Genomic DNA, 14,410 nt, shown 5'->3' on the forward strand with positions numbered 1-14,410 from the left:
CCAGATATCTCACACTTGTCTGTATCCCAACCAGAGATAATCAACGCCCTAAGGAAGATGGGTCAACAGGTTAAATGGCCCCCGAAGATGAGGATACCCGATTCCTTCCGGAACCCCGACCTCTGGTGTGAGTTCCATCGTGACCATGGTCAAAAGACAGAGGATTGCGTCGCACTGAAGATCGAAGTCAACTAACTACTCCAGAAGGGATACCTTCGGGAGTTCCTCTCAGAAAATGCGAAGAACCTCCTAAGCAAGGAGACACCCAGGAAATCTGCTGAAACCAAGCCCGCGTCACCACCTCGACAGGACCGACTGATCCATGTCATATCCGGAGGTTCGGAGATAAGCGGCGTAAGCCATGCAGCCGCAAAGAAGAAATCTCGAAACGCCAAGCTTGGCCTGGAGACGTCCAAATCAAATCGGCCTTAGCAAACTGCTTGGTAAGGAGGATCCTTGTAGATAACGGAAGCTCCAACAACATCATCTTCCAGACCGCCTATCAGGTCCTGGGGTTGGATGAACTTGCCTTAACTAGAAAGACAACCCCGCTCATGGGATTCAGCGGAGAGGTGAAGCAAACCGCCGGTGAAGTGGTCCTTCCAGTCTATGCTGAAGTTGTTAGGGTATTTTTGTGTAGGCTCTTTGTGAGTACTACGGAACGATGGACAAGCTAGTAAACCAAGGGTATTCGTATGTATTTCGTGAGGATTTAGAGAGGATAATGAAAAGATAGGCTTGAAGAGACTTTTATTAGATAGAACAAGCAAGATTACAAGGTATTGAGTAAGAACCCTAATTCTAGCCGTCTAGTCCTAGTCTCTAAGCCTTGGAGAAGTCGATCACTTGCTTTAGGGTTTTAGTAGCTCTTATATAGTCGTCTAGGAGTTGGTTCCATTAGGTTAAACTCTTCCATATTCGGAAATATGGAAGGTTCTCCTTACCGGAAGTTTTCCATTTCTTGGAAGGGAGCTCGGTTCCAGGGACCGAGCTCGGGGTCCCTTCTAGCGGGGACCTGGAATGTTCCCTTATCGGGGACCCGAGGGCCTGGGTCCTGCCTGGAGGCTGGAGGAAATGATACCGGGATATTTTTCCCCAACAGTTTGCCCCTTATTTCTCGATTTCGTCATCGAAGTCGGGGAATAACCTGTGCACTCAAGTCAACCGGGGTTGCTCATTCTCAGCAGGCTCCCCTTAGACAGGACCCCGTTCCATTGATCTTGCCATCCTGGGTTCCACTCAAGCCGGAACTCATTCTAAACCCAGGTGAGAATTGGTTCCTTCATGTTGTCCGGAGTCTAGTAATAGTTTCTCTTATCTTCTGGAGATGATGGGGCCGGAACTCATATGTTAAGCTGTGTACAGGCTGGAGAGAGTCAGAGAGATGATACTGGTAATGGGTTTCTCAAGGTCTCGTTAATTCTTTGGGTCCCTAGGACTGAGGGGATAGGTTCCCTTATCGTGCTTTGAGACTCACTTTCCCGCGCAGTCTCACCTTCTTGATGCGTGTAAGTCAATCTTAGGGTTTTTTATTTTGTTTCCCCATTTTTGCTGCCTGTACTTTTGAGTTTCCTTTTCTTTCTCACCAAAATCTCGCGTGATCTCTATTACTCAGGCCTAGGTCTTCATTCTCTTAGGTAACACTTTCTTTCTCTCCATCCTTAATTCCGAACCTTTTAGGATGACAAACGGACTAGATCTTGCCCTCGGTTCTTATTCGATAGGTACTAGGGTTCATTCAAGACGTAGGGTTGGAAACGAGGCCTGCGAGGCCATGGCTTCCTCAAAATCTTCTTTGGACCTGTCCGCCAAAATAGAGGAACTCTGGAATGCTGCTGTTGGAGAGGCTCCCCCTCCTCTGGGAGGAGACAGATTTTCGCGAACTGGAGAAAGAAGTTTCGTCTTCCCGACGACGTCATCATTGGGATCCCTGGTCCTTTTGATAGGGTTTCGGATTTTGAGTTGGGTGAGATCCCTGTATACGAAGGTTTCTTCGAATCGGGTTTCAGAGACCAGATTCCTTCTTTGGTGGCTTAGATTTCGAAGGCAGTGAAAATCTCCCCTGGACAGCTGAATCCTCCCTCCTGGAGGGTCTTGATAGCTATGCATAGTCTCGGTGATCTTGAGGGTTTTACCGTTGGAGTCGCTGAGGTTCTATATTGTTATTCTATCTCTCCTTTGAACGGTGGGGAGTTTAGGTATCATTTGCATCCTCGTGAAAAAGCGCTTCCTGTGCGGGAGCTTTCAAAGGCTGAGAGAAAACGTTGCCCCGTCTTTGAGGGGTGTTGGGCTTCGAAGTTTGCTTTTATGCCCTTTCCTGGATTCTCTCCCACTTGGTGTGCAACTGGTGGGTCATTGCCACGACTCCCTTTAACTGCCTGATGCTGATGACCCCTTATTTCTCGATTTCGTCATCGAAGTCGGGGAATAACCTGTGCACTCAAGTCAACCGGGGTTGCTCATTCTCAGCAGGCTCCCCTTAGACAGGACCCCGTTCCATTGATCTTGCTATCCTGGGTTCCACTCAAGCCGGAACTCATTCTGAACCCAGGTGAGAATTGGTTCCTTCATGTTGTCCGGAGTCTAGTAATAGTTTCTCTTATCTTCTGGAGATGATGGGGCCGGAACTCATATGTTAAGCTGTGTACAGGCTGGAGAGAGTCAGAGAGATGATACTGGTAATGGGTTTCTCAAGGTCTCGTTAATTCTTTGGGTCCCTAGGACTGAGGGGATAGGTTCCCTTATCGTGCTTTGAGACTCGCTTTCCCGCGCAGTCTCACCTTCTTGATGCGTGTAAGTCAATCTTAGGGTTTTTTATTTTGTTTCCCCATTTTTGCTGCCTGTACTTTTGAGTTTCCTTTTCTTTCTCACCAAAATCTCGCGTGATCTCTATTACTCAGGCCTAGGTCTTCATTCTCTTAGGTAACACTTTCTTTCTCTCCATCCTTAATTCCGAACCTTTTAGGATGACAAACGGACTAGATCTTGCCCTCGGTTCTTATTCGATAGGTACTAGGGTTCATTCAAGACGTAGGGTTGGAAACGAGGCCTGCGAGGCCATGGCTTCCTCAAAATCTTCTTTGGACCTGTCCGCCAAAATAGAGGAACTCTGGAATGCTGCTGTTGGAGAGGCTCCCCCTCCTCTGGGAGGAGACAGATTTTCGCGAACTGGAGAAAGAAGTTTCGTCTTCCCGACGACGTCATCATTGGGATCCCTGGTCCTTTTGATAGGGTTTCGGATTTTGAGTTGGGTGAGATCCCTGTATACGAAGGTTTCTTCGAATCGGGTTTCAGAGACCAGATTCCTTCTTTGGTGGCTTAGATTTCGAAGGCAGTGAAAATCTCTCCTGGACAGCTGAATCCTCCCTCCTGGAGGGTCTTGATAGCTATGCATAGTCTCGGTGATCTTGAGGGTTTTACCGTTGGAGTCGCTGAGGTTCTATATTGTTATTCTATCTCTCCTTTGAACGGTGGGGAGTTTAGGTATCATTTGCATCCTCGTGAAAAAGCGCTTCCTGTGCGGGAGCTTTCAAAGGCTGAGAGAAAACGTTGCCCCGTCTTTGAGGGGTGTTGGGCTTCGAAGTTTGCTTTTATGCCCTTTCCTGGATTCTCTCCCACTTGGTGTGCAACTGGTGGGTCATTGCCACGACTCCCTTTAACTGCCTGATGCTGATGAATTTTGCTTTCTTACGCATGCATATCTCGCTCGGATTATTCTTCTGGAAGGGATACGACCGAGCAGCTGTTGGAGCTTCCCCTCGAACGTCGTGAAGTCTCTTTCCTTGTAAGCGACGAGGCGCTAGATCGGTGTAGCATCAGAGGTAAATTTTCTATCTTAGTTTTTCCTGTTTTCCTTCTACGAAATTTAAACCAGTTTTGTTCTGTCTTTCAGGCGTGATGTCGGGTTTTAAAGGTGTTGAGGCCTTGGTGGAATATATGAAAGCTCTTGAGGCAATGTCTGCGAGGAAGGCTGCAGTCAAGCAGATTGCTCCAGTTGAAGATGAAGAGTCCAGTTTGTTGGTAGTAGCAGGCGTCAGGTGAATGCTGCTGTAGTTCCTTCTTCCTCCAAGAAAAAGTCCAAGGCTTCCGGCTCTGTTCCCAAAACCCCTTCTCCTGCTTCTTTTGACTGGTCCGCAGTATTGTCTAATTTGAATGCAAAGGCGTTTCCTTTGGTTCCTGTTCGTCTGTCATTAGATGGGGACTCCTTTGCGGCCATCCGCTCTCTTCAGGGTGACCTACTCCAGGTAGCATGTCATGTTCTTTGTCTTGTTTTCGCAACGTCTCTCTTTATAGGTTGGATTATATTGATGCAAGCGGCGTCTCAAATATTCCATCTTGGGGAGAGGATGGAAGATAAGACTATTGCCAAGGCCGAGGTGGATGCATTGATTGCTCAGCTGCGCGAGGGGAAAGATGCTGTCTTGGCCAAAGAGAAGGAAATTAAGGTCTTGAAGCTCAAAGTAGGGAATCAGGGAGAAGCAATGGAACGTGTGGCAACAGAGAACGCTTCTCTGCAGAAACCGTTGGAGGACAAGGAGGAGGACATATGCGAGTTGAGATACGCCACCGAGGTCTTCGATGCTGAGAAGGCAATGGCCGTAAGTGGTGCCAAGGTTGTGGCCCGTTGGGAGCTAATGCGAGAATTGCTTCACCATCAGACTGACAGCTGGGAGCCTGCTGCAGCCCTAGAGAAATACAAGATCGTGAAGACTACTGAGGCCGAGCTTCTTGGTCTCCCTGCTCCTTGCTTTGATGATGAGCCACAGGTTCCTGAGAGGGATGGTGCGTCGGAGCCTGCTGACGGTCCTCTTACCAACTGACCTTGTTGTTCCAGAACTCTTACCCCCGTGATATGGTTTTTTTTTATTTTGTAGTTGCCCTTGATAAGGGTTGAAAACTTTGAACCAGGCCTTTGTGCCTCTTTTGTTTTGTTGAACTGAACCATGTCATGTTGTGGCTTTATGCTATTCAGATTTGCATCTTTTGATTGCTTGCTTGTCCTTCGTTTTTGGGATCTTTAGCTTTGTAGATGATATTCGTATTGCTTATGTGATTTCCAACAATCTTTCGAAAGTTTGCGGGTTGTTGAGTGACCCTGGGATCTTGACTCATGAGTCAGGATTGGAGAGCTGGTGAATACTGCCTAAGTAAGCTAAGCGTTGATTGCTTGAAGGTCTCTTACAGGACCTGGGCTGCATGGGCTCTAGATGTTATGATTGCCGGAGGACCCATGGATTATGGGTGTTAAGGTTCCTTGGAACCTTTGGACCTTGCAATGATCAGACCTCGTGGGTCTCGTATGACTAGATCTGCTCTGGGGACCCTGGGGTCGGTTGGAGAATAATCTTGGGACCCCGTGGGTCTCTTCTTAGGGAACCCGTGGTTCCGGACCCTGAAGTCTTTTTAGGGAACCAATAGGTTCTTGGCCCTGAGGCCTGTCTGAGCCCGGAGTTCTTTCTCAGAACCCGGAATTAGGATTTTAAAGGAACCACATTCTGCCATCCTAAGTGAGGCCACTCTCGGTACCTGTTGGGGTATCGCATTCTACCGCTCAGAAACTGGTCACTATCGAGTTCCCGTGCTGCATGCTGCTTTCTGCAGAAAGCCACTATCAGGCTTAAAGGGTGCTGGTGTGGGTGAAAACTCTAGGGCCAGGCTTTGCTACTTTCTGCAGAAAGCCACTATCAGGCTTAAAGGGTGCTGGTGTGGGGAAAACTCTAGTGCCAGGCTTTGCTACTTTCCACGTCTGGAGAAGTAGAATATTATGTGGTGCTCCCGGACTTTTGCACTTGCTAAAGGGCAATTATACCTCGTGTCCCCTGTATTATTCTAGCACGTAGCATTTTAATACAAGTACTTTCACATTTTTGGTATTTTTGTTTGGGACCCCGATATGCCTGAGGCTATACAGGGGTTTTAGGTAGTATTGACGGCATACTCGGGCTTGCGCAGACCCATTCTTACCTTATGTCTCATACCAGTTTTGTTTTTACGTGGTCGTACCACTTGTCATTAAGGGTTGGCCAAGATCGAAGGTCTCTTGGACCTGATCCAGCTCGTTTGCCCCTTTAAGTATTATGGCATTCATACTACTATTTTATAGTCATAACTATTTTGTTATATAAGCTTTGTCCGGAGACGACTCAGCGTACATAGGAGTAAGAAAACATAATGCTTAAATAAAAAATAATTAATAGAAATCATGGTCCGGAGACTGTACAAGATATTAGCTTGCGAGGTACCCCGGTGGTTAGGCCATGTTTTACCTCTTGTTGCTAGGTGATCCGCAGGGGTTGACTTGCCTTTGGGACGAGCGTCCTTGTTGGAGGGTTCCTACTTCTTCTGCAGGGTTCTGCCTTTTTCTTGGGTCTAGGGACCGCGGTCGAGACTCGTTTCATGCCCCGGACCTTAGTATTCAGGGACCACTGTCTCTTGTTGATGAAGGTTTTCAGCCCTTCCATGAATCGTGTAGTCACATTCACCCACCGGAGCGACCAGGTTCGGAGGCCTCCTGCCTGGCTAAGTGTCTCCATCCTGTGTTTGCGAGGCGCCCTTTGCTCCAGATCCGTCTGATGTGCCCTGTGAGGAGGTCTCCTTGAAGTACTCGTGCTCCACTTGTTTATCCGCGAGACCACGGGCTGATATCTGATAAATTTCTCGACGATTTTGTCTATGTGAGGCAGGGGACGAAGGTCTTGCGAGGACCAGGTCTTGCGAGCAGATGCAACTTTGAAGGACTTCAGAGGAGACCATGCAGAGCGGTCGACATATGTTCTCTAGGGATCCCTCAGATTCATGGAATGATTCAGGGTCCGCCTTCCCCGGAACGATCCCCAATTACCTGTATCATTGACCTCTGATCGCGGTCCGAAGTCTTCTCTGTAATTGCTATAAGACCTTGGTCTTCCCCTTCAGGGTGGTTTGGTAGCAGGATCGATTCTCCTGGTCTCCCCTAATTATTCTGATGCCCCAGGGTGTAGGGAACTTCACCATCTGATGAAGGGTTGAGGGGACTGCTCCGATGGCGTGAATCCATGGTCATCCCAAGATCATGTTATATGCCGATTGGCAATCTACGACCAGGAATTTGGTAGACATGTTGACCCCTTCAGCGTATACTGGGAGGATAGCCTCTCCGGCGGTTTTCTTGACCTCACCGCTGAACCCGATAAGTGGTGTTACCTTACGCGTCAGGGTGCTCTCCTCCAGCCCTGGATCTTGGTATTCCGTCTGGAAGATAATGTTGCTGGAGCTACCGTTGTCTACTAGTATTCTTTTCACCAAGCAGTTTGCTACGGTGAGAGAGATAACTAGAGCATCATGGCGGGTGGGCTAGGATCTTCTGTTGCTCCTTTGCTGTGAAGCTTATCTCGTCGGTGCCTAGAAGTAGGCGCTTCGGTTTGGTCGTTTCCAGACCATGCTTAGCGTTACGGGTGCTCTTCTTTGTGGCTGTGTGGCTCACTCCGCTTACTTCTGAACCTCCGGATATGACATGGATCACCCGATCTTGGCGAGGTGGTGAGGTTGGTGCAGCTCCTTTGGATTTCCCTGCTGTTTCTTTGCTGAAGTGGGCCTTGGCTTTCTCTGAGAGGAATTCTCAGGGTGATGCAGTCTTCGGTTTTGTGGCCATGGTCGCGATGGAAGTCGCACCAAAGTTCCGGAACACCAAAGTTCCGGGTTCCGGAACGAGTCAGGTGCTTTCATCTTTGGGGCCACTTAACCTGTTGGCCCATATGTTTCAGTGCATTGACTAGCTCTGGTGTTGATACTGAGAGATGGGAGATATCGGGCCAGGTAGATACCAACATCCCTTCTTCCTTCTCTTGAGGCCGGTAGTGGAACATGCCCCTGTTCCTACCACCAGAGTCTTTGGATCCTTTCTGGGTGGATCTTTCCTCTCGGTCTCCTCGATCTGATCGGGCTGATCTTTGGTCCTGCTTTGGCTGAGCCTTGGCACGGCTAGCCACATCTTCCTCCCACTTCACCTGCGCCCAGGCTCGGGACAACACATCGTCCATGGTCTTGCAAGGGTACATTGTCAACTCTTTGTATAGCCCCCCATCTGTAAGTAGACCTCTTTTGAAGGCAGAGATCGCGGTAGGGATGCTGCATTCGGGGACCACCACTTTCTCCTGGTTGAAGCGGGCTATGTAGTCTCGCAGGGGTTCCACTCGATGCTAGAGGATCTCGTAGAGACCATCTAGAGTCTTCTCCAGGCTCCTACTGCTTGCGAATTGCTCCACGAATTTGTCGCTCAGGCCTGCAAAGGAAGATATGAACCTGGTAGGGAGATTGATGTACCATTGCAAGGCAGCTCCGATCAGATTGGAACTGAACCCTTTGCACATCGTGGCTTCGCGGGACTCCTTTGGGAGTGCAACCGCCAACATCCTTTGCTTGTACTCCACGATGTGATCGTCGGGGTCGCCAGTAACGTCATACATCTTGATGCTGCGGAAGGAGAACTTTCTAGGCATCTCGACTGAGGCGATTTCCTCCACGAAGGGGGTATCGGCGTAGGAATCTGGGTTCCACCATGGACTGCATGGCGTCGAATCTCTTAGAGAAGATCTGCTCCAGGTAGGCGGTTATGGAGGACTCTGTCGCCGCACCCCTCTCAGGTGCTTCCTTATCGGATTCCGGCTTGGAATCGTTCTCTTCCAGGTCGTGAATATGAGGATTCTCGGTCCCTTCCCGAGTTGCCCCAGCTACTCCCGACGTAGGAGGTGTATCGGTTGTACCTTCTCCGGAGTTGGGAGTGTTCAGGTATCCCATGGGCCGAATTCGGGTACGCTTCTTGTTGCTTGTCGTGTTGAGGGCTTGATCTGGTCCCGGAGGACAGTGTTCTCCGACTGAAGCTGGCTTAGCTTCTCGGCGCTTTGCTCCAGCTGTTTGGAGTGTTCGTCAAGTTTCTCCTTCAGATTTTGAACTTCTGAAGAGAGGTCGGGGTTCTCTCCGGTAGTCTCCCAAGCTCGGTGCATGTCGGTGATTTGGCCTTGCAAGCCGTCTATTTGATTTTGAAGCTCAGCTGTTGTTTGAGCAGCTTCAGTTGGTTCGCCGTGCTCATCCACCTCCATCATCACGTAGTTAGATTACTCCCCTCCTTCTAGCGCCAAACTGTTAGGGGATTTTTGTGTAGGCTCTTTGTGAGTACTACAGAACGATGGACAAGCTAGTAAACCAAGGGTATTCGTATGTATTTTGTGAGGATTTAGAGAGGATAATGAAAAGATAGGCTTGAAGAGAATTTTATTAGATAGAACAAGCAAGATTACAAGGTATTGACTAAGAACCCTAATTCTAGCCGTCTAGTCCTAGTCTCTAAGCCTTGGAGAAGTCGATCACTTGCTTTAGGGTTTTAGTAGCTCTTATATAGTCATCTAGGAGTCGGTTCCATTAGGTTAAACTCTTCCATATTCGGAAATATGGAAGGTTCTCCTTATCGGAAGTTTTCCATTTTTTGGAAGGGAGCTCGGTTCCAGGGGCCGAACTCGGGGTTCCTTCTAGCGGGGACCTGGAACGTTCCCTTATCGGGGACCCGAGGGTCTGGGTCCTGCCTGGAGGCTGGAGGAAATGAGAACAGGATATTTTCCCCCAACAGAAGGAATCAACATGTCGACTAAGTTCCTCCTCATCGACTGCCAATCATCCTACAACATGATCTTGGGAAGACCATGGATCCATGATATGGGAGCTGTCCCCTCAACACTCGATCAAATGGTGAAGTTCCCTACTCCCTGGGGCATCAAGGCCGTTAGGGGTGATCAAGAAAATTCTCGATCCTGCTACCAGACCACCTTAAAGGGGAAGACAAAGGTCTTATAGCAATTACAACATGGGTCCCGAGCTCCACATGTATTGGGACCAGAGACTAACAACAGGAAAGGTACGCGACGAGTTAGAAATGAGAGAAGGAGGCCGAGGAATTCTCCCCGGCTTAACATCGAACGCTTCGCATGGTCTCTTTTGGATTCGAATCGAGCTAGCTCGGAGGTAGTCAAAACCCAGAGTCCTTTCGATTCAAGGCCCAGATACGAAGCATCATATCTGGAAAACCGGATCCTTGCGACGATAACCCCAAGGAAGAGTTCAGGGTCGAGGATCCGCGCTAAACTCATAAGCTCCAGCAGGTTCGGCCCAGAGGAGCTTCATTCCCCAGCTCGAAGAGGGCGACGGTCCGCATGTGTCATCTCCACATGTTGTCAGATACCTCGGCACCCCGAAAACTCCGGCCAGATAAGGAGTACCAAGAGGCAGGATGAGATACTTCATTTTCCCCGTGAAAGACCACTCGGGAGACCAATCTTCTGTGTACACTCAGAAGGGATCCGACCTCAGATAGCTTTCGAAGTCCTCAATCAACCAGGTGGAGACGATCGCAGAACCAGTCCAAGGAATCCTAAATCCCCGACGACACCTTGGCCTTTCCAAAGGAGGGGCACGCACCTCGCTGGGGCAGAAGATGTCTAAACCCCCCAAGGTCCCGAAGAAAATAACTATCAGTATAGGTTCCCTGGGGCAAGCTCAACCTACGAGCAATGCAAGGACCCATAGGTCAGAAGAGAACCTGATAAGCCCTAGGAGAAAATTAGTAGAGAAACCATTTGGAGTATTCGATCCCCGACGGACTATCCCCCAGACGATGAAAGGAGGAGCCCTCTCTACATTGAGCACAACCCCCAGGCTCATCATCCGAGGAAACGCCAAGCTGTCGGCCCGTGACCAACCCAACCGATGGCACACGACCAGGAGCCATGATGAGCAAGCTGAGACGGGGATCTCCCAACAAGGGGATGAGGTTCTACGACAGGACACAGTCCACGAGCTATCAAAAAGCAAAGGTAAAACGTAGTCCACCTATTTGGAACACCTTGCAACCTACTATTTTATATTAGGATCCCCGGATCTCGATTTATATTACTCTATTATCTATTGTTTAAGCATTTTGGTTTCCTAGTTATATGTATGCTAAGAGTCTCCGGACAAAGCTTATATAATGAAATAGTTCCGACTATAAAACTAGTATGAAAGCCACAATACTTAAAGGGGCATATAGGGCTGGATCAGGTTCCACGAAACCTTCGAATCCCAGCTCAACCTCACTGATACGTGGTATTTCCACGTGAAAATAAATGGATATGAGACATAAAGCAGGAATGGGTCTGCGCAAACCTGAGTACGCTGTCGATACTACCTAAAACCCCTGTATAGCCTAAGGCATATCAGGGTCCCCAAAAATCATACGCGCAAGTACCTGTATTAAAACGCTCCAGGCTATACGATACAGGGGACGCTATATAAAAGTGCCAAAGAACTGTGACATACAGGGAGCACTCGACTGCTTGACCAGACGTGGAGAGTGGTAAAGTCTGGCACTTGGATTTTCACCCACACCAGCAAAACTTTAATAAGTCTGATAGTGGCTTCTCCAGAGGCAGCATGCAGCACGGGAACTCGATAGTGACCAGCTTCCGAGTGGTAGAATGCGAAATCCCAACAGGTACCGGTAGTAGTCTCTCCTAGGGAGGCGGAATACGGTCCCTGCGAAACAATAATTCCGGGTTAACACGAAACCCGGGTCTAGGCCCACAGGTCCTACAACAAAACTTTCACGAGAAATCTCAAGAACCCTAAAAAATCTTGAAAGACTTCAGGGTCCAAATACCCATAAACTACGGACCCAAGGTCCATAATCATGCTAGGATTCCAGGGGTCGGTCCCAGGAACCCATACACTTCCGGGTCCAAGGCCGACCGGATCCCCGAATTCTCCAAAAAGCCACACGGCCCCCATGAATCAGGAGTGATTCCCACCAAGATACGATTCAACACGCACGAAAGGAGTCAAAAGCAACAATCTCTTAAAAAGTGACCGCAAAGGATCGACGTTCGAAACAGTAGAAGACATTACTCAAAAGAAAAAAGCTCAAAACACCAGCATAAAAAGAAAAAAAGACGTCTCTTAACGTTCAAAAAGACGGATCTCCCGAGTATCGCGATCCCGCTGCAGATCCCGAGGTAGCTGCTTGAACCGGTCCCCCAGTCATCAGCTGGTCAACTCCTTCAGCCCAGAATAGGTAACGGCGATATTCATCTTCCTCAGTGATCCACCTTCTTCTCCAGCCACTCCTTCATAAGCTCCCATTTAGCCGTAGCTCTCGCCCGGAGGACTGATTGGTCCCTATGGAATGCCATACCCCGCACTTGGTTACGAAGGAAAAACAATTCGGTGAGCAATCTCTGAAGAACAGCCATAGGAGAGATACGAGCGGGTGGAGCTTCAGTACCAGCCGGAAGAACGAAAGAAGGACCAGAGACCGATGAAGCAGCTCTAACCAATCTTGGGGGAGGAGTATAAAAGGGTCGTCTCTTTCGGGTCTTTTCCTTTTGATACTCATCATAGATAATTGAAACCGGAAGCCTCGCAACGTTCCCTGAAGAAAGACATCACTGTTGGGGTCAAAAACGGTTATTTCGAAATCAACGGCTATGATTATTTCTTATTCACGGATTTCTCGCAAAACATTCACTGAAAGAAAGATCGGAAGTGAACGAACGAGCGAATCCCGCACAAAAGCCACTCGCCGGAGAGCTGAACCGTCACGCGGGATAGCCGAAACTATACAAGGAGACCGCAGGATGTCGCAAGTATGTTTCGCCGCCGAGTTAAAAAGAAAGAACTTGGCGATCGAAACTTCCCATAAAAAGAAAAGAAAGCTGACTCTCGATGAGAACGCCCCGGAACGAGACTCGGAAGTCTTCTGGCAATCTCAAAGGGCCGAAGCCCTAGAAGGGAAGCGCGAACCGACTTGCGAACCGGTAATTTCGATATGCCTCGACGAATCCTCTCCGGAACGATGCGTCGAGATTGCAGCCAACCTCCGCGAGCCACTAAAGACAGAGCTCATCGCCTGTCTAAAAAATCGATGACATGCTCGTAAAGTCTCTTGACGAGCACGACCACGTCTCTAATTTGGAAGAGTGCTTTGCAAAACTTAACGCCCACAACATGAAACTGAACCCTGCAAAGTGTAGATTCGCGGTGGCATCGGGAGAATTTCTCGGGTACCTAGTCACGTGTCTTGGGATCGAAGCCAATCCTAAGCTGATAAACGCGTTAATAGAGATGGTCTCACCAGGGACGAAACGGGAAGTCCAAAGGCAAACGAAAGAGTCACGGCCTTGAACCGTTTCAACTCGGGCTCGACGGATAAGTGTCTTCCTTTCTACAACACGCTGAAAGGGAATAAGAAGTTCGAATAGTCGGAGGAATGTGAGAAAGCTTTCCAACAGCTAAAACGTTACCTAGCCACTCCTCCCGTCCTCGCAAAACCAGTGGAGGGAGAACCCTTGTTCCTGTACATCGCAGTCTCCACAACAGCGGTAAGCGGCGTTTTGATTAGAGAGGAACGCGGTGAGCAAAAACCAATCTTCTACATAAGAAAAACGTTACTGGACGCTGAGACCCGGTATCCCTTGATGGAGAAACTAACATTCGCAGTTGTGACATTGGCAAGGAAACTCCGGCCGTACTTTCAGTCGCATACCATAATAATCCTCAGCACCTTCCCCCTGCGAACGATCTTGCACAGTCCGAGTCAGTCAGGACGACTCGCAAAATGGGCAATCGAACTAAGCGAGTACGATGTGGAGTACCGCCCAAGAACCTTCACAAAATCTCAAGTACTAGCAGACGTCTTGGTAGAATTGCCCACGGGGGATATGACAAACACGGAACCGGACTCAACTTGGATCCTTCACGTCGACGGATCATCGTCCAAACAAGGATCCGGGATCGGAATCCGGCTCACTTCTCCCACCGGCGAAGGCTTGGAACAATCGTTCCGATTGGAATTCCATGCGTCGAACAACAAGGCCGAATATGAAGCACTCCTCGTAGGATTACGATTAGCCCATGGGCTTAAGATCCGCAACATTCACGCTTACTGTGACTCTCAGTTAGTCGCAAATCAGTACAGCGGAGAATACGAAGCGAGGGACGAAAGAATGGATGCATATCTAAAACTCATCCAAGACCTCTCCCGAGACTTCAACCACTTCGCCCTCACTAGGATTCCTTGCTCGGAAAACACTCAGGCAGATGCCTTGGCCGCACTCGCATCAAGTTCGGATTCTGGACTAAGACGAATAATCCCCGTCGAGTTCATCGAACACCCAAGCATCGGACCACCAGTGGTCAACAATCTGATTCGAGCACAAATCGAAAATGCGGAGGAAGTCGAAGACCCACCAGAAGAAAACGTGGATCAGTCGGAATACGGCTACGACAGCCCATGGATAGAGCCAATCCGATCATACATAATCAACGGAACGCTTCCCACTGAGAAATGGGCGGCCCGCAAAATCAAGACCCAGGCCGCGCGATATGTAACGGTTGAAGGAGAAATCTA

The 14,410-nt window shown here is 49.0% G+C and overlaps 1 protein-coding gene across 1 annotated transcript in view; it reads left to right on the forward strand.

Moving 5' to 3' along the window:
- The first annotated feature begins 13,478 nt into the window (after positions 1-13,478).
- LOC106302652 overlaps positions 13,479-14,410 on the forward strand; it is a 1,545-nt gene continuing 613 nt past the window's right edge. The window contains exon 1 of the mRNA XM_013739116.1: positions 13,479-14,387. Within this exon, the coding sequence (XP_013594570.1) occupies positions 13,479-14,387 (909 nt within the window). The remainder of the gene's footprint in view (positions 14,388-14,410) is intronic.

This window comes from Brassica oleracea, chromosome C7 (assembly GCF_000695525.1).
Source record: "Brassica oleracea var. oleracea cultivar TO1000 chromosome C7, BOL, whole genome shotgun sequence".
Lineage (NCBI taxonomy): Eukaryota > Viridiplantae > Streptophyta > Magnoliopsida > Brassicales > Brassicaceae > Brassica > Brassica oleracea.